The sequence below is a fragment of the Cygnus atratus genome, chromosome 3 (genome assembly GCF_013377495.2).
Source record: "Cygnus atratus isolate AKBS03 ecotype Queensland, Australia chromosome 3, CAtr_DNAZoo_HiC_assembly, whole genome shotgun sequence".
In the NCBI taxonomy this organism is placed as follows: domain Eukaryota; kingdom Metazoa; phylum Chordata; class Aves; order Anseriformes; family Anatidae; genus Cygnus; species Cygnus atratus.
In genome coordinates, this window is record NC_066364.1 from 63,832,993 (window position 1) to 63,860,421 (window position 27,429).

The 27,429-nt window shown below is 36.4% G+C and overlaps 1 protein-coding gene across 1 annotated transcript in view; it reads left to right on the forward strand.

Moving 5' to 3' along the window:
• ADGRG6 (adhesion G protein-coupled receptor G6) overlaps positions 1 to 27,429 on the forward strand; it is a 103,431-nt gene that overhangs the window by 54,634 nt on the left and 21,368 nt on the right. The window contains exons 7-15 of the mRNA XM_035538809.1: positions 6,299 to 6,384; positions 7,699 to 7,751; positions 7,833 to 7,892; positions 16,771 to 16,913; positions 17,624 to 17,738; positions 19,761 to 19,822; positions 21,085 to 21,292; positions 21,753 to 21,918; positions 24,965 to 25,105. Coding sequence (XP_035394702.1) covers positions 6,299 to 6,384; positions 7,699 to 7,751; positions 7,833 to 7,892; positions 16,771 to 16,913; positions 17,624 to 17,738; positions 19,761 to 19,822; positions 21,085 to 21,292; positions 21,753 to 21,918; positions 24,965 to 25,105 — 1,034 coding nt within the window. The remainder of the gene's footprint in view (positions 1 to 6,298; positions 6,385 to 7,698; positions 7,752 to 7,832; positions 7,893 to 16,770; positions 16,914 to 17,623; positions 17,739 to 19,760; positions 19,823 to 21,084; positions 21,293 to 21,752; positions 21,919 to 24,964; positions 25,106 to 27,429) is intronic.

A 27,429-nucleotide genomic window follows, 5' to 3' on the forward strand; every position in this document is an offset into this window, starting at 1 on the left:
TTTTGTTTTCCAAATGCATCAGTTGTTACTGTAGGATTTTACATTCTTGGAGTGCTTTTTTCTCTTGGCAAATCACCTCTTGTATATTTGGCAGTCAGACAGTATAGTAGACAATGTGAAAGAATTTATCTGAATTCATCCTATTTGGATCTAAGCAGAAGAAAGAAGAAAATCTTGAAACTTACTTCCAAATTGTGCTTTTTCTTTTTGTGGAGCCATTCACTCCATGTTCACTATGAGCAGTTAACTTTGATTTTTGGAGATACAGTAGGACTGAACACCCTGTTAATGTTAGTGCAAATAAAAAATGGACAACTAAGTTCTTTCTTTAACTTTGAAACTGCCAAGAGAAAGCAGGAAGACTAAGAAAAGTAGGCTAAATTCGTTTATAGTAGAAGCAAGTAAAACTTTCTCTCAGCTAAGTGGCATAATCTTCCACTGATGGTAAGTCGTTTTTTAGACCCAGAGCAGACAGCCAAGAACAGACAGTTAGGTTGCATGTATTTTCTTTAATCCATTAACTATATGGCTTACTACACACAGACCTGCAGGAATTCAGACTTCCTGCTACAGTTATCTTCAGAATGAAGAGAAATTCACCTGATTCCTCCCATTCACAACCACAAAGGCAGCAAGAGTCTAAGATAGAAGGGATCAAAACCATAGGAATTATCTCTACCCCTATTATTTGGCCAGTAAAACAAAGACCTCTCCGATTCAGTAAAAACTCAGCAGATGAGAATCCAGAGAGAAAAAACAGGTACGGCATATTTCGTCCAACTGTGTCAACATCGGCTGCCTATGAGGAGACCAGCAATGGTACCTTGCCTGCTTTTTCAGAAAAAATCAACCTAGATAACACTGTGATGCATCAGTTACCAAATGAAAATGTTCTGAATGATTCTAGAATTTCATTTCATGGCACTTATGATGCAGCAGGTGCTGTTACAGATCTTTCTGTGAATGCAGTAATTCCTTTTCTTCAAAACAGAAGTCTTACTGCAGAGGCAACATGGACTCTGGCAGATGGGCTAGGTTATGCTGACTTGGAGTCACCATTCCACTCTGCTGTTAGCAGAAGCACTGCTTATGAACACAGAAAAGAAGCCCTGAGGATTCCATCTTCCAGCAATGGCATGTCCAATTTCATACACCTCAATGATGTCTTGGAGCCTGAGAGTTGGTGGAGTGAGACTATATTTCACCATCATATCACCTCTGACTTTCAAGAAGAGACATTTTGTTCTCTTTCTAGCTTATCTATATTAGCTTTAAGGGAGAAACTGTCATTCCAAAAAAGTACACCAGACTTGCTAGATTTATCACCTCACAGTGTTTACCCAGAAATGATAGAAGGCAACACTAATAGGAAACCTGTTTCCATGTTAGCAGCAAGCAGTGAATTTCAGTTTAGAAAATCTATGTACATTAAGGAACATTACTCAGGAGGTATTACAAATTTAAACTCTGTGGAGGCTCCACATGGAAACCCAACAGAGTTTTTTCACAACATGAAAAAAACATACACAAAAATTATGCCCGACATACAACTGACAAATTCAATCACAGGATCCAGTAGAAAACAACTAGTGTCAGCGCTTCTGGTAGGAATAAGCAGGACAAACTCAGCATTTAATCATGTTGAAACAACGCTGCCTCTTTATCGACAATCAATGACTGGTATGTATTTGGAAAGTGACAGCATATTTATGTCTAATAGTGATTACTAGTCTCATTATTTAAAATATTCAGTATATTTTCAAAAGAAGATAAGTGAAACCCTCAGAAATGGAGCACTGGAGAGCAATTTAGATGCATTTCATAATAATAATCAAAATGAAGATTCAGATTTTTCCATATTAGAGACAGAGAATATCAACAGAGTTGGCAACTCCTGGGAACCAGGTTACTTGGATTTTCTGACAAAATATGTAGACATATCCCCTTCTTTAACAGCCAATTTCTGGACTGTTTCCTATCACTTGAAAGAAGTGTCTCAAGCATTTTCTGGGGAGCCACCAGAAAATCAGTGGCTCTCATTTAATAAACTGCTTTCTTCCCCAACAGAGAAATTGCCATCCATTAGTTCACCTACTAAGCCTGACAGTATCTCTGAGGAAACTTTTACAATTAGATTATTAGATCATGGAGCTGAAGAAATCAACTTCTCTAGCCATGCATCAACTTTGGAAAGACAGATATTTAGTTTATTTGTTCTGGGCCTTTCAAAGAGAATTTCAGAAAATAATGAGAAGACAATATCACAGATGCAGTCAAAAATGAACTTTGCAAACCTGACCATATCTTCCAATGATGACTTTTACTTTGCTTTTCCTTTCTCTTCCCTTAAAGCACCTTTGAGTCAACACTCTGTACAGATAAGTCCCTTTGACAAGGCACTTGCAAACTCTACAGAAAAATTAGTGGTCTTTGATAGTTTAAACATGCAAGTTGGAACTGACATAGTAAGTGACAGAACCAACGTGACCTTCCTAAATAATAGACAGCAACTTGTTTCTGTCCTTCCAACGCATCCAGGAACCCAGCCTTCATGTTCAAGGGATAGTCAGACTGCTTCCTTGGTAAATACACCAGTTAATAGTTTCATAAACAGTACAAGAACACATGGATCATTGCAGTCTCAAAACATTTTGAAGAGTGATGCAGTATCAAATACTATTGATAATGCAAGAAGTGAAGTTCAAATGGATGCAGCTATTTTTTTAAAAAGCAATGATTCAGCGAGTTCTGACTTCCTTACAACAGCACTGTCTTTGGAATTGAGGCACACTTTTCATTCAGAATCAAAATTCAAACTCAGTGTACCTCCTAACAGCTACTCCACACCTCCACTCCCACAGAGTTTTCAGAACCACCTTGATACAGTTTCTCCAAGCCTGATCCGTGGATGGGACGTAGCAGAGCTAAGCTTACCAACAACACCAGTAACACCAAGTCAACTAACTTTCTTAGGACAAAACTTCCTTGAAAATCAAGGAGATGGTATTGGATACTCTCTGTGGGCAGTAGAACAAGAAATCGCCGGTGATAATAAAGAAAAAAGGAATTCTGCTGTTCAGACATCAACTAACAAATCAAGGCTTTCAGATCAGGATTCAGAAAGGGAAGTATATGGATCCTTTAGCATGTACAGAGGAAAAATGTTTTCTCCGAATATTGGTAGTACTCACGTCTTGGATTTTGAAAATATTGATTATGGACACTTTGCAAATTTCTCTTCTCTTCTGGCATTGTCAAGAACTGCAATAATGAATGATACAATGCTTTTGTCCTCTTCATATAGTGGAATTATTATTCAGCAAAAAGAGACCATCCTGAAACATACTTTAATGACACCTGGAGCAGTAATCTATCACTCTTACATGCATTCTCAAATGCCAGTTTCTCCTGTAATGTACCATCAATCATCAGGTTTGGCACATATTCATTCCTTGGCCAATTTTTCAACCGGGAGAAGCCAAAATACCACCCCTTACCCACCACCGAATCAACTTACTGGCAATCCCACAGTCTTATTACCTTGTTTAAACTCCACTGAACTGGGCTGTCTATGTCAACCTGAGGTCAACTACAGTATGTCAAGTCATTAAGTTAGATGTAGAGAAAAAAAAATATTAGATCATCTTATCTATTAGTTATTCAGTTGGTAGACTAAACACAGAAATAGCTAGATTTTATTCTTTAGATAATAGATCCATTTAGAATATGAAAATATTTTAGAATAGTAATTTAATTACAGTAGAAGGGAATTTGTAACATCTTAGTGATAAAACATGTCATTAACATGTAATTTCTCCTGTCCTCTAAAACTCTCATGAGACTGTGAAAATAGTAGATTGAGTTGCTATGTATTTTATGCATTTTTATGCCATTTCATTATTTGAGATTTGATGAATGTTTTTCACTTATGGTATTCATATATTTCTGAGGATTTATTTTCCAAACGGAAAGATTTTACAAAATAAACTCTTGGATAATTTGGCTAACAGAATTTAAAAGAATAATCATGATATTTCATTGATCATTATATTTTTATATTTGGGTGTGGGGAGAATTGTTTTTCCAGCTTCTTTTTTCCTCTTTTTTCTTCAAATTATCTTTGGCTACTTTTAATCAATTTTCTGCCCATAAAAATATTTCTTTTTCATTCAGCATTTTGAGATGGGATTTCCACTGTTTAATTTGGAGTGAGAAATCATTTTTAGTTTTCACTATCTGTGACTGCAGTCTCCTGAGAGTGTTTAAAAATGTAGATTAGTTCTTTGTTCTTGTTCTTTTTTTGCCTCATTTAAACATGCTTTGGGTCACCATCTGGTGGAGATCTTAAAGCTATTGAGTATTCTTTTTAAATTCTAAGTTTGATTTTTAAAGTATTTTGCATATTTCTACATTAAGGTGATTTTTTCCATATATATAATTATATAAATGAAACTATAATTATATATATGAGCATATATGAATTTATGAGAATATATATAATGCACAATTTCTACATATGTGTATCTGCGCAGCACATATAAGAGTACATTATACATATAAAATTGAATATATGTATATACAGAGATATATACATATAAATCTACATCTTAATTGTGTTTTCAATTTGCCCAAAGTCCACTTATCTACTTCCAAAGACTTAATTTCTTGCTTTTTTTAAAAAAAATGAAACTATAACAGTAATAATAAAAAACAAATGGCATTTTTATATTAAACTGCACAACAAATATATGTGTGTTTGCTGATTTAAGGGAGGGAAAAAACACGATCAATCAAAAATCAAATTCATACTACTCATATTTAAAATTTAATCATAGCTTACTGAAGAAGGTAACGGGTAAAGCATCTTCCTGCAAGAAACTGATTACTTACTACTTTATTGAAAAAGAATTTTTATACTTATCTCAGTGAGACTGTGATCAATTCCATAATGAAGAGAAAAAATACCCAAGCTAGCTTGTGAATAGGATAGTAACCAATATGATCAATTAAATCAGAAAATACTAAGATTCCTCAGATAATTTTATTATAAACTCTTGTAAAATACTTATCTACAAAGTTGTAAAATGATTAAATTTGCTCCACATGTATAAAACTAGAATAAAAGGGTTGGGTTTTTTTGTTTGTTTGTGTTTTGTTTTGTTTTGTTTTGATCTAGACTTAGAAAGAGCACTTTCTTTCCAGTCAAGAGACAGAAAGAGATTTCTGTATAATTGTTTTCATGTCCTGTTCTGTTCAATGTAGTGTCTCTGTAATAGTTACATGAGGTTTATGTAAATACGTGTGTTCTGTGATCAAGATCCACAACTTCATTTGGTAACAGCCCTGAACCAAATAATACCACGTGTGCATACATGTGGCTGAATTGATGCAGAAGTTCTTACACTCCCACATGCATCCTGGGACATTTTCTCCATCAAGAGTGGACAGAATTTTTAGTAGTGTAATGAAAAAATTTTACCCTATGAAAGGTGAAAGTGGTTAACAGAGAGCATAACTATGAGAAGATTTGGTATTTATTAGATGTGAAATCTTGTGACAAAAATGTTGTCTACCAGCTCATGAGCTTAAAGAGAATTTATATTTACCTAGTCCCATTTCAAAACAATTTTACTTAATACAAAACTTCTCCATGCCAAGTGTTACACATTTTGAGATTGAAAGATGGTTTGTTCAGCTGCCAGTTTTATAAAGCTAACAGTTTATTTTTTATTTTTTCTACTATCCCAGACCTGAGAGCAAAGGATAGGCTGTGAAAACATAAATTGGGTAGGGCTTCTCCCTCATAATTCTGTTCTCAATGATCTTGTGACTTTTAATTTATGAGCTTTATCTGCTGTCATAAAGTTTTAAGTCAAATCTACAATGGTTGTTTCTGGATTATAACAGTATGACTGTGCCTATGACTTATCCATGTTACAGACTTCAGTAATTTTGATTGTTTTAAATTCATGACACTTTCATGATCTTGCTTTTGCGTACTCCACTAAAGATATATGCAGAATACTACTTAAATATGTTATTTCTGAATTTCCCTGTCACATTTCAAGTGTCTCTAAAAATACAGAGAAGTAGGGAATTCTTGTTGATAGGACTAGTGAGAATGGACCCAAGCCTGCAGGGCTTGTTCACTCCAGACTCACATATCAAGAACATGAGGTGTCTGTGCATCTGGGGTTCAACCCAATCTTTAGATTCATCATGGAATTAAAGTCTCACATTATTAAAAAGAGAAATTTGCTCAGCTTTCTGAAATTATTATGCTGTTTTTAATGGACAGGTGGACTATTCTACAGGATATCTATAACTGTCTTTTGTTTGAACTCCAACTCGGAATCAAAAGTGCATGATATGGTTGCAACATGGGTAAGTTAAGTTTTCTTTCTTACATTGTGGAGTAATTAATTAGAGTCTAATTTGGGCATTTAGTCACTATGGATAGAGTTTTGAAATGTCTCCACTATACCAGCCAGGCATCTTAAGAATTGTAGATATTAGCTGAGATTTTGGAAAAGTAGGGGGAAATCGAAATTGTCCACTGAATGACGTAGATGCCTAAGTTCCTACATCACTACACAGAGCAAAATTTTATCCCCAAATACTAATGTGGTTTTGAAGTTATACTGTGATAGATATAACAATAAACAGGCCATGTTCATTTGTGTGAGGCAATACACTTTTCCAATTTAGCGCTATATCTTCTGCTTTAGAAATCTTCTCCTACAGGTCAGTTGTTGCAGTTTCTAGTAGCCATAGTTTTTCAGTCCATTTTAGTAGATGTAAGCTCCTTCCTGGGCCCTCTAGAGGACTGTTGAAGTGCCTACCTCTGAGAATTTCTTCCATATGAATAGAGATATTCTCTGTTCTGTTTTGACAGTTCACATAATGGCACTCACACAGTCTGCAAGTTGTCTTTCTACCAACTACTCACATAGAAATGTGATGTCAAAAATATATGGCATTTATTCTTTATTTGTCTATAATAAACCTGCAGGCTTCCAGCTTTCAGAAGCTAAGGAAGAGAAACCATCTATAGTTTCCTACGAACCACAAAAGCAGTCATTTACACCAGCTAAGGATGTTCTCTTAGCAGCTGTATTCAGGCAAAGTATGTAGATGCCGGAGCCAAAGATTCTCAAAAGGTGTCACTTGGCCCTGGCAGAGCATGAAAAAGTTTCTCCAGAGGGGAAATCTGAGCAGCCATTGCCAACTCTGAATAAGTAGTAGAAAGTCTGAAATAAAGGTCATCAAAGGGTGTAGACTTTTAGGTGAAAATCGACCCTGAATTTTTGTCACGATTTGTTTTCTAATCCATTTTTTTTTCTGACAATTTAAGATGATGTAGAGGAAGAAAATGAAAAGTTCCACATCCTGTGCACTTACCTATTCACTGTAATGACCTTGCAGAGATTTCCTTGCCTCAGAAAAAAAAAAAAAAAAAAAAAAAAAAACACCCAACAACAACAACAAACCTAATAAATCTTTCACTACCAATTGTACATCCAATATAACAATCACCTCACTGTCATGACTGTCATGGGAGCATGTTCACTTTGCTTTGAAAAATCGAAGGGAATTTCTCAAGCGGAAGAGAGGTGAAGTTCTAACTCTGTTTTAAACATCAAAGAGCACCTATTAACATCATACCATTCCTGTGATCAATGTTTTCCTGTTTTTCAGCTAAACCATACTTTCCAGAACTGGAATTACACTGTGTATGTGGTCAATATCAGGTAAATGAAGGAGCAAGATGTTTATACCACATTTCTTTCTGAGAATTAACCCACCCTAATTAATGTTTATGTCCTTCATAGCATCCAACCTGGCTCTGTAAAAGAGGGAGTAAGAGAAAAAAGAAACATCGGTAACAAAAGGTAACATCTTTAAAGAACTTTTATAGATAGAGTCAAAAACTGGTATTACAAGTGGTATGGTTTTATTGCCTATTATTATATGTTGCTAGTCTAAGTATTTGACTGCTGGGAAGTTGAGTGCTCCGGGTGTGCTCACAAGCCTCATACTGGTTATCGTGTTTGTTTTGGTTTAAACCTACTGAGCTTCTTTGAACCTTAACAGATCGTTTTTCAGAGCTCAGGTTTCATCTGCCACAAAACCGAATATACATATGTGTGTTATGTCACGCTCAGCTTTCTTCAGCAGCAGGCTCTGGTACACTGGCACTGCATTTATTCTCTTGAACCAGAGCCTTTTGAGTTAATAGACATGTTACTAGATGCAAAACACTGAAAAATCATGCTAGAATTGAAAGCCAAACTACTGTGAGTTAAACTATTTACCATATGCTCTCATTTCCTGACTTCTCCTGGGCTTGGAGGCACTAGCATTGGGACAGTCTCAAAGGCAGCCAGAGGAAGATGGGTCACACCCCCTGAAAATTGAGCCTCAGGGGATTTCTTTGAAAGCAGCAGACTACTGAGGGACAGATGGGCAGGGAGTGACCCTTAGCACCAAATTAAAGAGAGGAAACCAAAACATAATTAGTCTTGTGAGGGAGGGGGAACAAGTGGGTATAGGACATATCTGTTTGCGGCGTAGGCAAAAGTCCTGCAGGCAAGGACTTCAACTGCTCACTCTTGAGGTTTGCCACTTGAGCTTTTTAATTTCAGAGATAGACCAGGATTCCCAGTTTACCATGAGGAAGTAACCAATTCTTCCAGTTTTCTACAGAGTTTACCTAGACATTAAAAGATTTGTGAATGGTACTATCTCCTTCCCACATACCAAAACCAGAAAGACAGCTTTTATTGGCAAAAAACATTTAGCTGGTATAGTGTAAACCCAGTCTCTGAAAGGGCTATTTTGCTGCTTGAGCTACATTTACAGTAGGGTGTAGTGATGTGGCTGTGATTTTTTTTCATATTTCCAAATGATACAGTTACGCCAGCAAAACCTTTGAAGTTCAGACCATGCTTTAGGTCTTACTAACAATCCAAGGCTGCTGGGGAATGGAAAATTTTTCCCATTCTTATTTCTGAGTCTTTTACGAGACTGGCAGCCCAGCTTGTCAGCATCTGATCTCCCCCAGACTGCACGTGTGATCTCCTCTCGTGTCACACTTCCATCGCTCCATCCTGTGGATTTTGTTTCTTCTTCCTGGTGTATTAAAAAAGGTGGTGAAGAGAGAGATATGTAGCACATTAAAACACACAAGGTGTGTCAGTTCCATGTCTGACCATGTATGTCTCTTGTACATATGTAACATAAGAGTAATCCCATTCCTACCTACTTCATTCACCATATGTAGTTTCAGAGGCAATGGAGTTATGTGTTCTTAATATGTCATAAATTTTTTCAGGGAAGGCCTGGGCTAATGAGAAAGTCAAATACTAGTCTTCTCATGGGCTCTACTGCAATTTGTGTCAAGGCCAAATGGTGCTTTGTCATCATTCTGAATAATTTAGTATAAATGCTAATCATGCCACACAAGATAGTACTGTTCTACAAATAATCATGATCATTGTGCTGTGCATATTTTATTGGAAAAAAAAAAAAAAAAGAGAGAGAGAGAGAGAAAAATAGAAAAGTTAAGATTCTGCCCAAACTAGCAATTCAGTTCAAGTGAACTCTTTTTTATACTTCCACCAGATCATTGCTTTCATGATGCTTTGTTAAGTTCTCCACTTTCTTGGGTTTGTCCTGGGTAAGATCCTAAGGAAATCCTACAACATGCCAGAGCAACATTTTGGATCCTAAGGAAATCCTACATGCCAGAGCAACATTTTGGGGTATAAAAAGTTAGCCAATTGCAAGTTGGAAGTTTTTAATCCCTAATGTAAATAATGTTTCTTTCTTACTAGTCAGATGATCCACTGAAATGCTATGGCTGAGTTGTTTCATATAACTTGCTCACAGTGTGGTTTCAAACAGTTTTTATTAATATTCCTATAATTATTTCTATGAATAGTTGTGCAATGTTTTGTTATGGATAGTCAAGAATAAATCTCTCACAGTTTTAGACATTCCACTATTTCCCTTCATTTTCCCTTTCATATCTTAGTCCATTTTCCATCATATTCATCTGAACAGAATTTCACTCCACAGTCAAAACTTCAGACATAACCCCCAAGCATCATAGCCTTAACTTATTTTTTATCTTTTACAGCAGTAATCATATTAGATTAATTCACCAAACCTTCTCTCCTTCTCTGAATTTTGCACAAGATCATAGTCTTCATCTTTCTAGGGTAGTAGCACAATTCTTTAAATTGCTCTTAGAGAAGTTTTCCCTCTCTTTACATTAATTCAAATTCTTGTCATTCAGATCTCATCTTTGTGCCTTACCTTCTGGATTAGCATTCAATACAACAATTTAAGAAAACAACTCCACAAAAATTTTCCCCAAGTTTTCTTTCAATTTTACTCTGCTTCAACCCTTATTTGCTATACTGTTGTCTTGTCAAGGAAATTCTGTTATCAGTAACCACACCTAGTCTTCTTGCAAGTAAAAGAGGAAGTCATTAGAGAGAATGATTCAGAGGAGAAATAGAAGCTGAAAGTGGGAGGTAGGAAGCTTTTTTTTTTTTTTTTTTTTGGCATGGTAAAAATAGGTGTTTTCCAAATGAAATTTTAAACTGTACTGAATTCTAGAGAAGACCAAAACAAAATAAAAGTATGGAAATGGATGGTTATTCTTTCATCGCTGAGTTACGTGCTGCAGAAATCCAAAGTACAGTGTGCTTAGTATGCATTAATGTACATGGTGATGAGAGACAAACAGAGTGCCAAGTCCAAAAGTGCACACTATTATCATCATCTTTAACACCATAAGATCTCTGGGTGATATCAGCGTCTCAAGTTAATATTTTGGTAGATCATTAACTATATTAATAGACAGAATTTTGTCACAGCTATAATTTGTGTTTGTGTTTTTCTTCCTCTGGTCATACTGTTTCTGTCTCTTAATGAGAGGGCACCTCTTCAAAATAAAGTAGAAAGTAGATCTGAGTAGGATATGTGCACTCCTGTTTGTTCGTCCCTCATGATTTAGCACAAACCTTTGAAAGTGACACCAATTTGTGTTCTTTATGTAGATAAATTATAAACGTGTTTGTTTATTTCATTAATTGACACTTTTATGACACTGCAGTGCTGTCTGTCATATCTTTCTGTGACTGCTGCTGCTTTTCTCAGAAGGGTCCTACTGATCCTGGGTGTTGTCAGATGACTAATAATTGGGCTGCCTCAGTAGGAGAATCGGTCTTTATTAAGCAGCTCAGCTCCCCTGCTTCTCCTTCTTTTATTTTGCAAACAGTTTTGAGAACTCAAGCCCCATTTCATTTATAATCTTTACTCCTCTTAATATACAAATAAGGTTATGCTTTCCGCAGCTTCCACTATTCAATTGTCATAAATTTGGCCTATTTCCCATGTTTAGCTGTTTCCTTTATGTGAAACAACACTAATGTTACTACTGTTAAACAATTCATCCAAATTAAAAATCACAGTGTTAGCAATCAGTTTAAAGACCACTCACTAAACTTAAAAAGAAATCTATTCTCTTAGAAATGAAAATAAAGAGGAAAGCAGGAAATCTGAGGTACACATAGTCCTCCTTTTTGAAGTCTGTGGGAGTTTTGCCACCAGGGTCAGTAAGGCAGATTCAGGCTCGGCATGCTGTGTTCTCAGCTGCCATGTTGCTTAATGGAAAGTTCAATGCACTTGGATAAAACTTAAGCTAATTAGATTGTGTAATAGTTTTAGACAAGTGTTAGCAACATCAGAGCAGCATAAATTTGCTGTTCTAGTCTGAAGTATTTTTATTGAGTAAAGTTAAATGGACAAAGTGTTAGGCTTTAGCATTCTTTGTAACCACTTCAGATTAGTCATTATAACAAAATAATGCTACTCTTATTATAAATGAACACATCTGTGATTTCTATTCCTATTTTTAAAAGTCCTCTTGGCTTCTACTGGTGAGGTTTTAGGAACAACTTGGAACTGGCCCAACTCTTCTACCCCTGACTTTAACTTCAGTGTTACCAAATGAACAGGCAGGTTTCTCCATAGTTCTCTGCTGGCATCTTGTATCAGTGACATGTAAAGAAAGCCTTTGTCATAGACAGAGGAGTTCTAGAATTCAACCTGAGTGACTGAAGAATGATTTCTCCTTAGACTTCTGCTGAAGCTGCCTTATCTTGATCCAGTTTCCACTGACTTCTCTTGTCTTTCCACTGACTTTAACTGGGTTTAGTATTGGCCTGACGTTGTTAGATGCCATTTTTAAGAAAGTAATGGATTGCATTTTTCTGGGGGGAAGGGGTTTCCTTTGTTATTTTGGAACTTAACCAAAAACTTTCTTGTGCTGTGACCAGCTGTTGAACCATGAGAGATTCCAGCCTTCTCTTTGCCTTCCTGCTACCTTCCCTTATAAAGTACAGTCTTCATACCAAATCTTCACATATTTTAAATACCTTCTGTTGAAAAGCTGTAGTTGTTAGTATTCCTGTACCAGTTCTTTGAGGAGAAGCATGGCCCAGAGTCACAGGGACAGGAGCAGAGACTCTTGTGATCATGCTGCTTGCAGCAGTGTTCTGCTGCAATTAGTTAAAAGGAAAGCTTAAGATACCTTTATTCTTAATAGTCCCCAAAATAGCTGTAATTTTTTATTTTCTGTCCTAAGGTCTCATATTTTGTATCTTTTCTATAGCATCGACTTCTTCTGAGAAACAAACATCTTCATCCTTGGCATTGTTTTGAATGTGTCTCTTATGCCCAGTATTTTTTTTTCACTCTCTATTCTGAACATGATATCATGTCAAGTAAAAAATTTTCCACAACACAGATGCTTTTGCAGAATGCTTTTAACTTCTCTATATTTGTGCTGTAGGTTATTTTGTTGCCAGAACTGAGCCCAATATTCCTGACAGGAATGCTTTTCCAGATTCCATTATGGATTTCAGTAGCAGACTTCTCATATTTCTTTCTGTCTCATTCTGCATATTATCTAACATCTCTGCTGTTTGTTTTACGTCCTCACTGAGTAACTTATGCAAGAGTCAGCTGTTTTTCTGGCTGTCCAGTTAATGTACAGAAGTCAGCAGTGTTTACAAGTGACCGACAGTGTAGGCCTACCTGTGCTGATGATCTTGAATTATACCCATCCATCTCTGCCTATCTTCAAAGCCAAAATAACAGCAAGATTTGTAAAGAATATAATACTGACTTCTTTTTTTTAAATATGCCTGGGTCATTAGGCTAATTTCCATTTTCAGTGGTAATTCAGAGTCCCTGAGAATTTAGGTGCTTTAAAAATTATTCTTTTTGTACTTTAAATCAAATAACATTAATGGTGAAACAAATTAGTAGCGATTTGCTTGAACAGTTTGACCACCACAATTACTTCAGCCCATCTAGCACAACTAAAATGAGAGCAGAAACATGCACTGCTAATTATCAACCAGGTATCTGCAGGTATGAGTCTGTGTTGTGCAGCTGGCCTGGTTCGTTGCTAATCCTTTCTCCAAGCTCCTTGCACTGTGTAGCAGCGAGAGCACAGCCCATGTGTAGGCACACTGTCCTGGAATAGCTCTGAGTCACACTGCCCGAGAAGAAAGCTGCCTTTGTGGCAGGCGCCACGGCAGTGCAGGCATCCCCACCATCCCCCGTGCCCCCAGTCTGGGTGCAGCAACAGCAGCCTCCTCTCTCCAAGCCAGCGTAGCTCAGTGGGCCAAGGCAAAGCGAGACAGACGCTGGTCTTCCTGCCTTTCCTTGCTCCAGCTGTCACCATTTCACTCAAACAGAAGGGAGGCATAAATGAGTACCCCATTTTGTTTACCCACACAGCAGTCCTTTTTTTTTTTATATCAACAGCAGCAATACTGGCAGTACAAGTTACTGTGGGTGATCTAATTTGTAATTGATTGCTGCTGTGAGAATCCATCTGCTTTCATATGGCACAGAATATGGGATGTAAGGTTGGCTATATAAAATCCCATGGCAGAAGCACAGCATGCCACTGTTGCCTATATTACCATTTATTTAAGCGTGGGCTTGTTTCACAAATTGAGGATTTTGTTCTTCACCATTAAAATGTTTTCTTTTGGGGATCTGAGTGTGACAAAAGTGGAAGGAAGTGCTCAGCTCCATATTGCGTCAGCTGTCAAGTTAAAAGGTATTTATTTACTTTGGGAAGCTAGCATGAGTCATTCTGAAAAGTTTATAGAAATTGCTTTCATCATAATATGGAACAGGTTCTTAATACACAGTATGCTTGACTTGTGCTCTACAAGTTTCTCAAAAAAAAAAAAAAAAACAGAATGGTTTAACGGATTATTTTTATGAGTTCTTCATAATCAATGCTTTTCCCTGCAATTGTTCAAGATAACTGTAACCAGTCCTACCTCATCTATCATTATCCCTATAATTGTTCAAGATAAGGGTAACCAGTTCTACCTCATCTATCATTATCCCTTCTGTTTTGTTGCCTTTCTCCCTCTGAGCAGTTACGGGTACTAAATATCATTTTAGTTTGCTATGAGTACTGCAATAAGCAGCATCGCAGTAGCAGTGACTGCTCACTTATGACTTCTGCCTTGCAGCCAAAGTGCTGAGGTAGGGAGTGGCATCAGTATATTAAGTTTTCCTCTTCTGAAGTAAAGGGAATACATGACTGAAGCCAGAATCTTTTAGGAAAGATGATTAAGTGCCAGGAGACTCTGGGGCTGAAGTACTGGAGGGCTGAAAGTGCTGGCAAATCTCTAGGCAATTTCCATGCTTCTGCTAAAAATAAATGTTATAATAAACTAGAGCCTTGTAATATATCTGAGGTATACAGCAAAAGCCTGCTAATGCACATGAACCCTGCTATTGCTATTGCTGTGTGTTAACCACTCCACTGAGACCAAAGGAATGTCAGAAGGAACTTCATGTATCTGGGAGCAGGTCAGGAGCAACCTGGCCAGGGATAGCTGGAATTTCTCTGCTAAAATACATCCCTAGGGAAAAACCCAAGCCAAGACAGCAGGTAACTTATAGTCACATTTTTATCTTCTCCTTCAGCAACAAGTTAAAAGTCAAACAACAGATATGACAAGAAAGAAGAAAAGGGTACTGATGCTCAAAAGAAAACAAAACTACCAAACAATGACATGTACATTTCTTTACTTATGGGTCACATCTGCAACAGTGAAACGTGTGGAGTATTTAGTTCACATTCATGATTTATGACTTTATGAAGCTTGGTTTTTTTATTGTTTTTGTTTTTCCCTAGACTGAGAGCTTGTTTTCTAATATCAGTTCTTTTAATGCTGTTTCACTAATAAGAATACTTTAGAATTACTGGTTGGAGGTATGCACTTTTCAACACTGTATCTGACAGAAAGAAGATTAAATCCATCATCTAACAGCAACATCTGTACGAAAAGCTGTAGTTTTATACTGTACCACACTAGGTACCTCCAGAAAATGCAACTCTGGGCTGTCATCTTGGGGGTGGCTCTCCGGAAGATTTTCAGAAATGAAGCACCAGTCTCTCTAGGAGGGGGCTCCTGAAATCCCTACCAGCCCACACCCATACAGCACCCCTGAAGATTTTGTCTCCTATCCTTCTTCAAGCAGACCACCAGACCCTTTAGCTCACTGCTGCTTCCTTGCACTTGGGGGTCCCCACTGAAAGCAGCTTTGTTTGGTGTGTGTCCTCCTCACTGCATGTGTGCTGGCAGTACTGACACTTCCCAAGCTGCCAGGAACTGCTCGTACACCAGGAAGGTCTGTCTTTATTCAGGCTGCTGGGCATCCACAGGCTAAGATGAAGACAGCCTAAAGAAGGCTTGCTTTTTCCTTTTTTCCACATTTTTGCTCCCATGGAGATCCAATGTTCCATGCTTCAGTGGCGTCACCTCCTACTAGCCAGAGCCAAGCAATGCTCTTGGGTACCGACATATTCTGTTCTCCAACATGTGTTTTCTGTGTCCCCAGAGGAAATTTTTCAGCCTTCCACTCTCAGCTTCTTTCCTGTGTCCTGCTAGAACTGCTTTTCTTGTTCATTATTTCCCTTCCAGAGAAACTATGTTTTTGGACAAGGGTGGAGACTGTTTTATTTATTTCACAGGAAAGAGACTTAGGCACTTTGAACTACTTCTTATGCCCAAGAAAGTAGCAGTGGGCTACAGTACAAAACAGCTATTACTGCTCAACCTTGAATTAGTCATCTGAGTAACTAGACTTTCCTAATTAGAACTAAAAGTTTCAGAAGTGTGTTAGGGTGTTTTTCACGCCATCAAAATTTGGGCATCTAAATGTTAGGCATCTATTCTTTGTTAGTCTTCCAGCCTTCTTCTGTAGACAGTAGAGAGACAGGCCCTCCAGAGGATGACTTGTCCCATCCTGACAAGTTTTCTGAACTGGGAAGAATCAGCTTTTAAGTTCCTAAGCAAACTAATTTTTTGAATTTAATTAGGAGCCATTTATAACTGGGCATTGGACACTCACAATAGAGAATATGTTTTGCTTTTATCTTTTAATATATTTTACAGTAATCTAAATCTTCTGAAAATATTTCTTAGCTCGTTTGATGTGCTGTTTCTTTAATGGTAACTGGAGGATTGCATTTCCCAACCATAAATTCTATTTGTGTCTCTGTACATACAAAAATAATGATTTACAGATAATGAACAACATTGTCTTGGTGATGCTGTTACATACTGAGAAAACCAGAGTTTGTCAGAAATTTTTACTTCCCCACCTTTGGGCTCTTCTGTTCTGACTCAAACATTTGGATAATTTTCCCTGCAGTTTTGAGGTTTTGGCTCTTCTGGTTTATAATTCTACCAACAACATCAATTTAGAAGAAGAAGAGATCCGACAGAAGCTCATAAGTAATAATAATTCCATACCAGGGGAATATAAACTTCAGACCGTGGAAGTTGATCCAGTGGGTAAGTAGTTTTGAGCTTTGTTACACAACAGATTTCATTTGTTTGTTCAAAAATAAGTATATTCTGTGTCAAAATAATAATGCATTTCCAAATGGTATGGCTATATCAGATTTGGAATTGTCCCTTTAAGCCTCATTGTTCCACTAATCTCAGAGAACCATCCTCAAGATATCTCTTTTGAAACAAATATAGATTTGCTATTTGTCCAGATTGCTTCAGTCAGTGTTTTGCCATCTGGATGGGACAGTTTCTGCCAGTTGCTTTGGTAGTTTGGTGATAAAGAAGTGTGATATGCAGCCAGAGACATTCTGGACCTCCAAGGCCCCTCATGCCCACTCCTCAACCCTGTTTGTTTGTGCTTCTGCCAACTGCTGTCCTTAATTAAAATTTAGAAATTTCCTTCTAGCTCTTGTGTATCACCCAGCTTTTCCCATTCATTTTCCAGACAGAGATTCCCCTTCCTTTGGGAGGGAGGAGGGTGAGGCTGGTGGAATGAAAGTGGATGCAGTGTGCTCATTCAGTGCTTTTTCTTCAGCAGCAGCAGTATATTTTGTCCCCAGTTGTGCACCCCTCCCTTACCACCACTCTATAGATAACATCCAAGCATTTCATTTGAAGACATCTGTGTGCTGCAGAACAGCTGAGGACAAGAAATGGAAGATGTCATATGAGGAAATTTGTAATTAACAGATATATTTTTCTTTTTACAGAAAAATGTTTAGCTGAAGAAAACCCTCCAAACTATTTTTGGCCAGATACTAGACCAACTGTGACTAACTTTACATTTTGCCACGGCAGCTCAGTTCAGCTTGCATCAAGAACCTGGTAGGTGGTCAAACACCACAGAAGCTGAGAGCTTCAGCTGCAGCTTCCTGGTTATATAGTTAAACTGCATCCTCTGTAATGGACGCCATTAACTGGTATCATATTTCAGGAGAAGGATTTCCATGTTGTGAGAGATCATGTGTGTGCAGTAAGGACATGTACTTCATTAGTAAGAAAAAAAAAAAGCTCATCTACCACTTCTGTAGGGTATATTGAGACTCACGATTAATACGTGATCAAAGCGACTATAAAAGTGGCACTTTCTTACAGAGCAAATCTGCTTTCTTCAAGTCATGTTGCCAAAATCAAACATCTGCTACCACTCCATTACTACTGGCTGACTTGTATAAGAAATTTTCAGCAAAACTCTATGAAGATGAGACATGCATTTAGTTTAATCAAGAGCTTCTCTTCCAGATCCAATAAAGAAAAAGAAATCCTTTGACACAAGAATTTTATTAGTAGTTAGTCATAACTGAAGGTGGTGTTAGTCTAATGCTTAAAGATTTGGACTTGTGTTTTTAAGGTTTAAAGTTTAGGATAATTTTCTCCTAATGTAAGCTTTCTTTGTGAGCATCTACAAATGATTTAAGTGCTGTATCTCCACTTCCCATTTGTAAAATGGGAATATTATTACTTCCTTTGATATATTACTAAAACAATACAGCTTTGATCTCCTTTGAGTGCCTTGAACATGGCAATGATGCAATATTAATTAATCTCTTCAGTATTTAGGATGATCACAATTAAATGCAACACAGTAGTCTCCATCCACCCACATTACATCTGGAACATGTTCTGAGAAGACCAGATTTTTTACTTTTTGCAAACAATATGGCAACATGGATATGAATCAGCTTTGAGGTTCTGTGCCAAACAGGAAAGCAACCAGCAATTACATTTAACTAACTCACTTCCTCAGTTTCTTAATCTTACACAAGAACTGCTAGATTCTGATTGACCAAAGTAAAGTAAGTAGTGTAGAGCCCCAGAATCATTAAAAATTAAGGCTTCTGGCCTTTGCTGACCCAGTGTTGCTTATCTTTATTGTTCATTTGTGGTATAAACAATACCACTGATAGTCTGTGTGCAGCACTTTTTTAAAAAGAAAACTACTGTGCTCTGCACTGTGATATGCTTTCCATGCCTCTGCCTCCACTAGCTTTTGCCAATATGGAGCACAAGTGTGGTGTGTTTTTTTCTGAGAAAAAAAAAGGAAGCTGTACCAATGGTGTCTTCTAGCCCTGTGCTTCCCTGAGTAGCTAGTGCACTGCTACAATAAAGGTGATCAACTGAGGAATATCTTTATTCTCTCATGTGATATCAAGGATAACTTTTTGCCTTTCTCCATCCTACCTTTGCCATAGTATGGTGGCATGATTGTCCAAAAAAGAAAACCTAGGGAAAAATGTTTAATTTTGGAGCCATATCTGGGTAGTTTTCTATGGTAAAGTTTTATAGAAAAAGCATTCAGAAAAAATATATTGTCTGTTTATGTCTGCCACTCACCTTGGACCTGGACCTGGTGATGACCTTCTCTGGTTTTCACAGGTGGCATATGTTTCTGTCTACTCATAGCTCCTGTTCATGTTCTTCTGAGAGCTATTACCACTTGCTATTGACCTGATCAAAGCTATTTATATCAAAGAAAAATTATAGAAACAACATCTGATTAGGCCACAATAGGGACATAATAGTTTGTTTCAACACTTGGGTCTTTTCTGAAATAGAAGACCAGAATGATGCAGTCAGTTTACCAAGTCAGCATAGGAATCAACTGGGAATCTGTCCAAAAGAACTGTTGTGTGTGTTTGGTTTTTTTTTTTTGTTTTTGTTTTTGTTTTTTCTCAGCACTGTCACTTCACAGGTCACATATTTCCACTGTCTAGCATACATATTTCATTTCAGTTGGGGCTGTGTTGCTAGGAAATTTGTGAATAGAAAGTATTGTACCACTATGACAGCTACAAAACAATTACAAAACATTTGCATAATGTTGCTATTGTCATTTTTCTTCTTTAGCTATTTGGGTCTGCAGAATTATACATCATACTGGGGCCAACCAGATCTTAGAAACTGCACAGGTAAGTGTACGCATATTAATCTTTGGCTAAAACAATAGTTTTGTGTACTTTGTTTTCTACCTAGTATAAGGAAGTTACACTAAGGAATATCTTCCCCATTTATGCTAAATCTTTTTAAAAAATCAGTGCAAAGTGTTTAAACTCTAGGGAAGTGCACCAAATTGAATTCAGCCCATCAATGCAAAGCTCTGGATATCAATTAATGAAATAAATCAAACTCTTCAGGTAATTTAAGCAAGAATGGAGGCAGATGGTAGCTTGCCCTGATTTGATATTTAGGTTCAGAAATTCTTTTTAAAATTTCCAATGCCTGTAGATACCAATGTAAAGTCTTTTTCATAGACTCACTCTTTTCTGTGAACTTATGATCGGACATTTTCAAATTTATTCTTCATTTGAAAAATACCCTTTGATGTCATTCTGGCATTTAAAGGAATAATAAAATAAACAGAGAACTATTTATGGCCCCCTATTTTAGTGCCAGAGTTAGAGAGGAGAGAGGTACTCTCAAAGGTAATTCAAAGCTAAAATAAGCTGCTGTTCTGAATTGCTTTCTTGGAGAAGCCTCTTTTTCTTTCTTCACTGGTAGAGATTCGTGGGAAGCCTGGCTACCTAGCTTAGTTGATTGTGATGACTACTTACAGTCAGGCTATATGAAAACATTTTTTATTGTAGAATGAACATTCTACGGTAAATGTAGCTAAAGCCACATTATAAAATACAACATTAAAGGCAACAACAACAACAAAAACACAGATGCAGACAGAAGGCTGATGTTCTTTCCAAATCTTATTTGTGATTATCCCATAAATATTTTGATGTTGCACAATATTACTACTTACATTATTTTTCTATCCAAGTGTCACCAAACATAGTTTAACAAGCAGTTTAAACTAATGCTTTGCCACAGGACACAATTTCAAACTTTCCTGATCAGGAAGGTTCTTCTGATGAAATTTGCTTGTGTATTGTGCTTGCCAGCTCTCTGATTAAGAGTTCAGACACATGAAGGAACTGGTAACATTCACAATGGAGTTGGACTTTCTCCCCTAAGTTTAAAAGAGTGAATATTTTGTAAGTAATAGTGACTTTGGGATACATTTGTTCCACTTCAAGAGGGAAACAGTTGTTGTTTTTCTCAGTAAAAAAGAGGATAGAGGATAAGGAGAAAAATATATATATATATATATGTATATATATACATTTTATTCATCACTTTCCTTTTTTTCTCTTTTTGATTCATGTTATGTGTACACTTACAGAAAATGCAGCTGATATTGCCAATCAGCTTCTGAATCTCACTGGTGAAGGGCAGCAGCTAACCTCAGACAAAGTAAATGATGTTGTCCAGAAGCTCAAAAAAATTGTGAATGATGAAGAAATTGATGAATCTCTGGGTTCTACTGTGGTGACAATTTTTTCCAATATTCTAAACAGTTCAGACAGTGTATTGGCAGCATCATCTTCAGAGTAAGTATTTCTGTGTTTCAGAGAAGTTTTCAAGAGCAACTTCTTTCCATATATAGAGAAATAATTGCAGTAAAGGAAAGAAAACTTTTCTTATTTCTATGAAAAAAATATCAAATGAGAAAAACAGATATTTCTTCTTGTGCTAAAATTAACACGCATAACAAAGTATGGAAAAGAAGTCTGCTGATGAATGACACAGCACAGATTTAAGTATTGTTGGAAGATTATTTCAGGACCAGTGATGTGTAGTTGGATACTTTCTGTCAATCAAAACCTTTTGTGTTCAACAGACATACATAAATTTACAGCCCAACAGTCTCCTTGTGAATATAGAGGTGGGTGACAGAAACATAGAGGATAGCCTTAAGGTGGAGAGCATACATAAAGAGCACACATGACCATTGTTTTATTATTATCATTTTTTATTCAATTTTAAAAATAATTTTATTTCTGTTTTTAGAGCTCTAAAAACTATTGATGCCTTAGCTTTAAAAATCCAGTTCACTGGACCATCCATGAGTATTTCAACACGAAACCTCGCACTTGGAGTGTCTGCTATAAACTCAACTTCATTCAAAGGTTCTACTTTCAGTGTCAGCCCACAAAATAATGCATCTGATTTCCAGGTATGGTATGAGCACTTTGAATATGAAATGTGCCAAGGATGTTTACTGCGATTAATATAAAACCACTTACAACTCCCAATTCTCCCCCTACTTTCTAGTTCCCTTTTCCTACAATCATCCAAGCAGATTAATGCAGTATATCCTTGAGTGGCAGGAAACACGGGTGAACCTACACAATCCATACAGATGAAAAATAATTTGCTTACAAATCCAGAATAGATTTTATCTTTTCCAATTAAAAGGGAAAATAATCTTTAACAGTCTAATGTATTACCCATTGTACAGTAAAAACACCATTGATGAGTTTCATGTTTAGAACAATACAGATAAATGTAGATACCTACATGTAGCTTTCTGCAGGTACAACAGGTGTTCAACAGTATAGTGTAAACACCTACTGCAGAGGCCTAAAGCTGATCACTCATCCACATGTAGGTTCATAGACTTGTGCCATTTGGGAAGTCCAAGGGAGTTCAAGACATTCACATGGAGCTTGACCAATCAGCCCAGGCATACGAAAAATCAAAGGACAGGTCTTCAGTGCTACATTACCTAGACATTAAGTTAGATATTTGCCATGACCTCAAAATATTTTTTCATCTTTTTTCACAAATGAAAATGCACAGACATCTAACGGCTATGAAATAACATTCAAGATATACATGAGCATCTGCTGGGATTTTTCTAAAGGTTCTGGGGAAATGTGTAGCAAAGAGGTGCCTGGACTTTTTAAAACAATTTCAGTACATGCCTGTTTGCATATAAAGAACATAAGTACTTTTAAAAATTTAGTCCAATGTATTTTTCGTAGTTATATATGTCTATGATAGAGGTAATGTAATCGCAAACTCCTGTGAGTCTAATCATTAAAATACAGTGAGCTTTACTTGGAGAAAAATACAGAAAATATTAAACAGGAAAAAAAAAAAAAAATTAGGGCCAGAGGACCCAAATCTGAATTGAGAGAAAACATGGTATTATGATATCGGTAAAAGAGTAATCACTAGAGTGTAAGTATCTAATAGACCAAATTTATTCCTGTAGCAAATTGGCAAAACAACAATCCCAGTAAATGTATCATAATTTTATGAAGTACAATGTACTATAAAAACCAAAAAAAATTAATAAAGACATTGTTTAATAGTAGTAGTATAGGCTATCAGCCTTTTATTTGCTATGTAGACTTCTGAATTAAAGTCAATTTCTGGTTTAAATAGATGCAAAAAGATTTAATGTATGAGTTTTCTCATATTTATATTCGTAGAAGTTTAGGCTAAACTTTCTTTGAATCAATTTTATTTGAAATGCTTGCTGATTTTAAATCTACTTTTGTTTAGTTCTCATATTAATGAAGCTCAATAAGTGATTGTTCTTTGATTGTTATCAAAGGAACAATTCTCCTCCAGATTTCATTCTGTATTTATGGAAAGAGGAAAGGAAAAATTCTGAAATAAGGTTTGGGATGTTCGCACATACAATAAGAATTACCATCTGTGTCTTGAGGACATCCAGGAATTTTCTTGCCCTGGAATCATTTATTACAGCACTGTCTAAATAATCACAAAATCCAAACTCCATCAAATTATTTATAATGTTCCTATTGGAACACGAGTTTGTTCTCAGACTTTTACATTTCCAACAGCTGATTGAGAATTCTTAGCATCCTTCCTACCAGAAAAGTAAGCAGCAGCTGTGGTCACAGATTATATTTTCCATGCATATCAGGAAAGATACTTGCTACCCCTGCTGTAGGGAGATTCCCTTGTGAAAGCCGTCTTTTCACCAGTGATGTGATGACCAGGCTCATCAGGGATCATTAAACTCTTCAAACTGTATGTCAGAGTGTTTCCAGATTTTCTTTCATAGATATCAAGCAAATGTATCCATGGCAATTTGGAAAGATTCTATTTTAGTCCTTGTGTCTTTATGTTTCTTGCCAAAACTTTGGCTAAGTTAGCTTTTAGTGATTCATATTATTAAATTGTTCCTGTAATATATCCATACTTCTTCACAGAAGCCTCTTCCACTCCATTTGCAGACAGTACCTAATGGGACATCTTTATCACATGCACACTTTCTGTTTAATGTGGCAGAATTATACCTTGAAAACCTTTTATTCAAGTGCATTTAGCTTTGTTAGGAGATATTTATGAACTACGTGTTATTAATTTCCAGTGGTGCCTGTTCATCACAGTAAGTCGGTGAAAATTTAAATTTAGAATTTAAATAAAACAGTAGCCTATAACTTGTAACTTTCTCTTAGCTAATGTTACTTTTAATATCATATGATTGATCATGAGAGGCATAAATAACAGTTGCCTCAGAAGAAGTCAGGAGTGTGAATTTCCTATCTTGCAGTAAAATTATTGAGCACTTTTATAATAGAGCCAGTATTAGATGGCTTACTCCTCTACCTTTGATGGATAGGGTGGCACACCTTGAGTTTGCCATGGTGTAAGTGTATGCAGTCAGAGAATTGCTGTGTGAAAGCTAATGAAATATGAGTTTGCATAGATGTAGAGAGGTGACACTAATCATTACTTTAAAGTCTCCCTTCTTTAACAGAGAAACTAGAAAAAATAATAAGAAAATTAATTCAGATGTTCAAATCAAGCCAAAAAAAAAGTACAACTCAAGAAAGAAGGATTCAGAGCATATTTTCCTCTTCTCAACATTGTTTCGTATAAGGAAATGTATTCTGACAGTTACTGAAAATTAGTATGTCTGCCATTATCGCCATATCAGTATTTCCAAATCATCTTTATAGCAGTGGAGGAGGGTTTTTTATTTGTTCATTTGTTTTATTTACAAATTTTGTGCAGCAGCAGATTAATCTCATACTGCGAGAGTGAAAAAAAAAATCCTAAGCCTTTTTTTTTTTTTTTGATTGAATTAGTTCTTGCATAGGTACGGGTAAAATTAATGTTGAAGGTTCTAGTCCCATGTTTTAGATATTGTCAAGAAGGGTCTGAACCCAGCTGTTCACAGTAGATGGCTTACTTTTTGTTTGAACATGTTCTTTTCTTCTGCTGTTTTTATTTAACAGATAGACTTTGACAAGGACCAGACAAATGCCTTTGCTTCTGTTGTTCTGCCACCAAGTTTACTGACGAATTTAAGTCAAGATGACGTTGAAATTATATCGAGGGCTCAATTTACTTTCTTCAACAAGATTGGCCTTTTTCAGGTAAACTTTAATGAGTTTGAAGTCGTTTCAGCTAGGATGGGTCAAAAGCAGCTGCCAAAAGTTTCCTGTAATGTAATTTCACAGCATTTCATGAGTTAGAGGAATGAGCTGGTGATAGCAAATGTAGGCATTAGGGCATTAGGGACATCAGAGTGACAAAATAGCCATAGCATCCACACTGAATTAGAGTGAGAGATTTGAGTGCACGTTCTTTTCACATGTGAGATAAACTTTTTTCAGAGTAATCAACAACAAGCTAGATCCAAGCTGATTATAATCAGTGTAAAGTGCCAAAACCTCTTAAAGGGCACATCTTCCATAGAAATGCATTGATATAGGTGCTTGATGTTCAGTGGAGTTGGGTTCTTTTTTATCAGCTGGGAATTTGGTGTGTAATACAGCTAAATATTCTTTCTTTCTCTTTTCCTTGAAAGAATTGATTGACAGTCATGTCCAATGGACTACTTATATCCAGTTTGAAACTCTGGGCTGCTGGTCACTGTCCAGAGAACATTTGTTTTTTCTATACATACTGTGCTTTTCATGTGTTCTCATAAGCACACTATTTTTTAATGTTATCCGGATGTATTTAAAGACAGCCTGGTTATGGAATAAGGACAGCAATATTTGTGTCTGAAAACAGAAGGGATACAGGTGGATTTGCTATTTTTCTCCTTTGGGTCCCATCACATGGTAATTATAAATACTTCCTGCATGGTTAATGTCAAAAAAAAAAATAGGAAGAGTTTCACAGCTTGAAAAAAAAACAACCAAAACCACAATTTTCCTGAAGAAAAAAAAAAATTTAATAGGGAAACATTGTTTCATAGTGAACTGTAGGCTAAGCCTCAGAAGGCTTCAGTTTGTTTTCCCATTAGTATTTAAAATGACCTTTGGCTCTTGTTCATCCGGAGAACTCTGTAGTATTGTGTTGTCCCTACATTATCATTTCTATTGGCAGTGTATCCAGATTCTTAAGATAATCTAGGTAAGAAAATACTCACGACCCTCAGTTGCCTTCTAAAATACACCCTGAAGTATCTTTAACTATTTAAAATAGTATTCATTTTAAGGCCACTTCTAAGAAAAACAAGATGAATATATTTAATAAAGAAACCAGGAGAATATAGATATATGATTGTCATAATGGCATAAAATCATACAAAGTCAAAATGTGTCCTTTAATTGTACTAGAATAAGTTTTGAAGTGATACTTAATAATTCACTGAGAAGCAAAAAGGAAAGAGAGAGAAAGAGAAAGAGAGAGAGAGAGAGAGAGAGAGAGAGAGAGAGAGAGAAAGAGAGAGAGAGAGAGAGAGAGAGAGAGAGAGAAAGAGAGAGAGAGAGAGAGAGAAAGAGAGAGAGAGAGAGAGAGAGAGAAAGGGAAAGAGAGAGAGAGAGAAAGAAAGAGAGAAAGAGAGAAAGAAAAAGAGAGAGAGAGAGAAAGAGAGAGAAAGAAAGAGAGAAAGAAAAAGAAAGAGAGAGAGAGAGAGAGAAAGAAGAGAGAAAGAGGAAAGAGGAAAGAAAAAGAGAAAGAAAGAAAGAAAGAAAGAAAGAAAGAAAGAAAGAAAGAAAGAAAGAAAGAAAAGATTACAACTAAAATTCCCTACAGTATTTTGTGAGGTTTTTAAATTGTTCATGTGTGACATTCAATAAGATTAATTAAAATGTGTGAAAATCACATTTTAGTAAGTGTAAAAATAAAGTCTAAAAAAAAGACTAATGACAGTCTCAAAAAAAAATTTGACATGCTGTCTCAAACCCCATAACTTTATGCATTAGTATAAAATTATTCCACAAATATATTTATTCCAATTTCAATAATGTCCCACTGTTATTAGCTGTATTTTCTATAAACATTCACTATAACAATGAAACATCATACTTTACAGCACTGGAGTTTTTTGTGTTTTTTCTTCAGTTGCAACTGATAAAATGCTCTCAAGCTTTATCCTGTCATTCATTAAAATCTGATGGTTAAGCTATTCAGGGTGAGACTCTTTTAACCTATGGTAGGTGTGTTCAGAGTAGATACTTACACCTAAACTGTTGTTTAGGTGTAAAAATAAGCTGCCCTCAATGCCAGTCAATGGAAAGGAATAGACACAGATAAGGTGTGACACAGCTCATCCTAGTGCAGGAGTAGGCATCGGTTCCCTAAACAAAGGAGAACAGTGCCATTTGCAACACCCCAAGTACTGCCTGACAGATACGGCAATGAACCTGTAACAGACCAGCTGGAGACCAGGGAGGATACCTTAAAGCCTCTAAAGTGGACACATATTTTAGGCAACTGCAGCAGGTAGTGTACTAGAAGCTTCCTG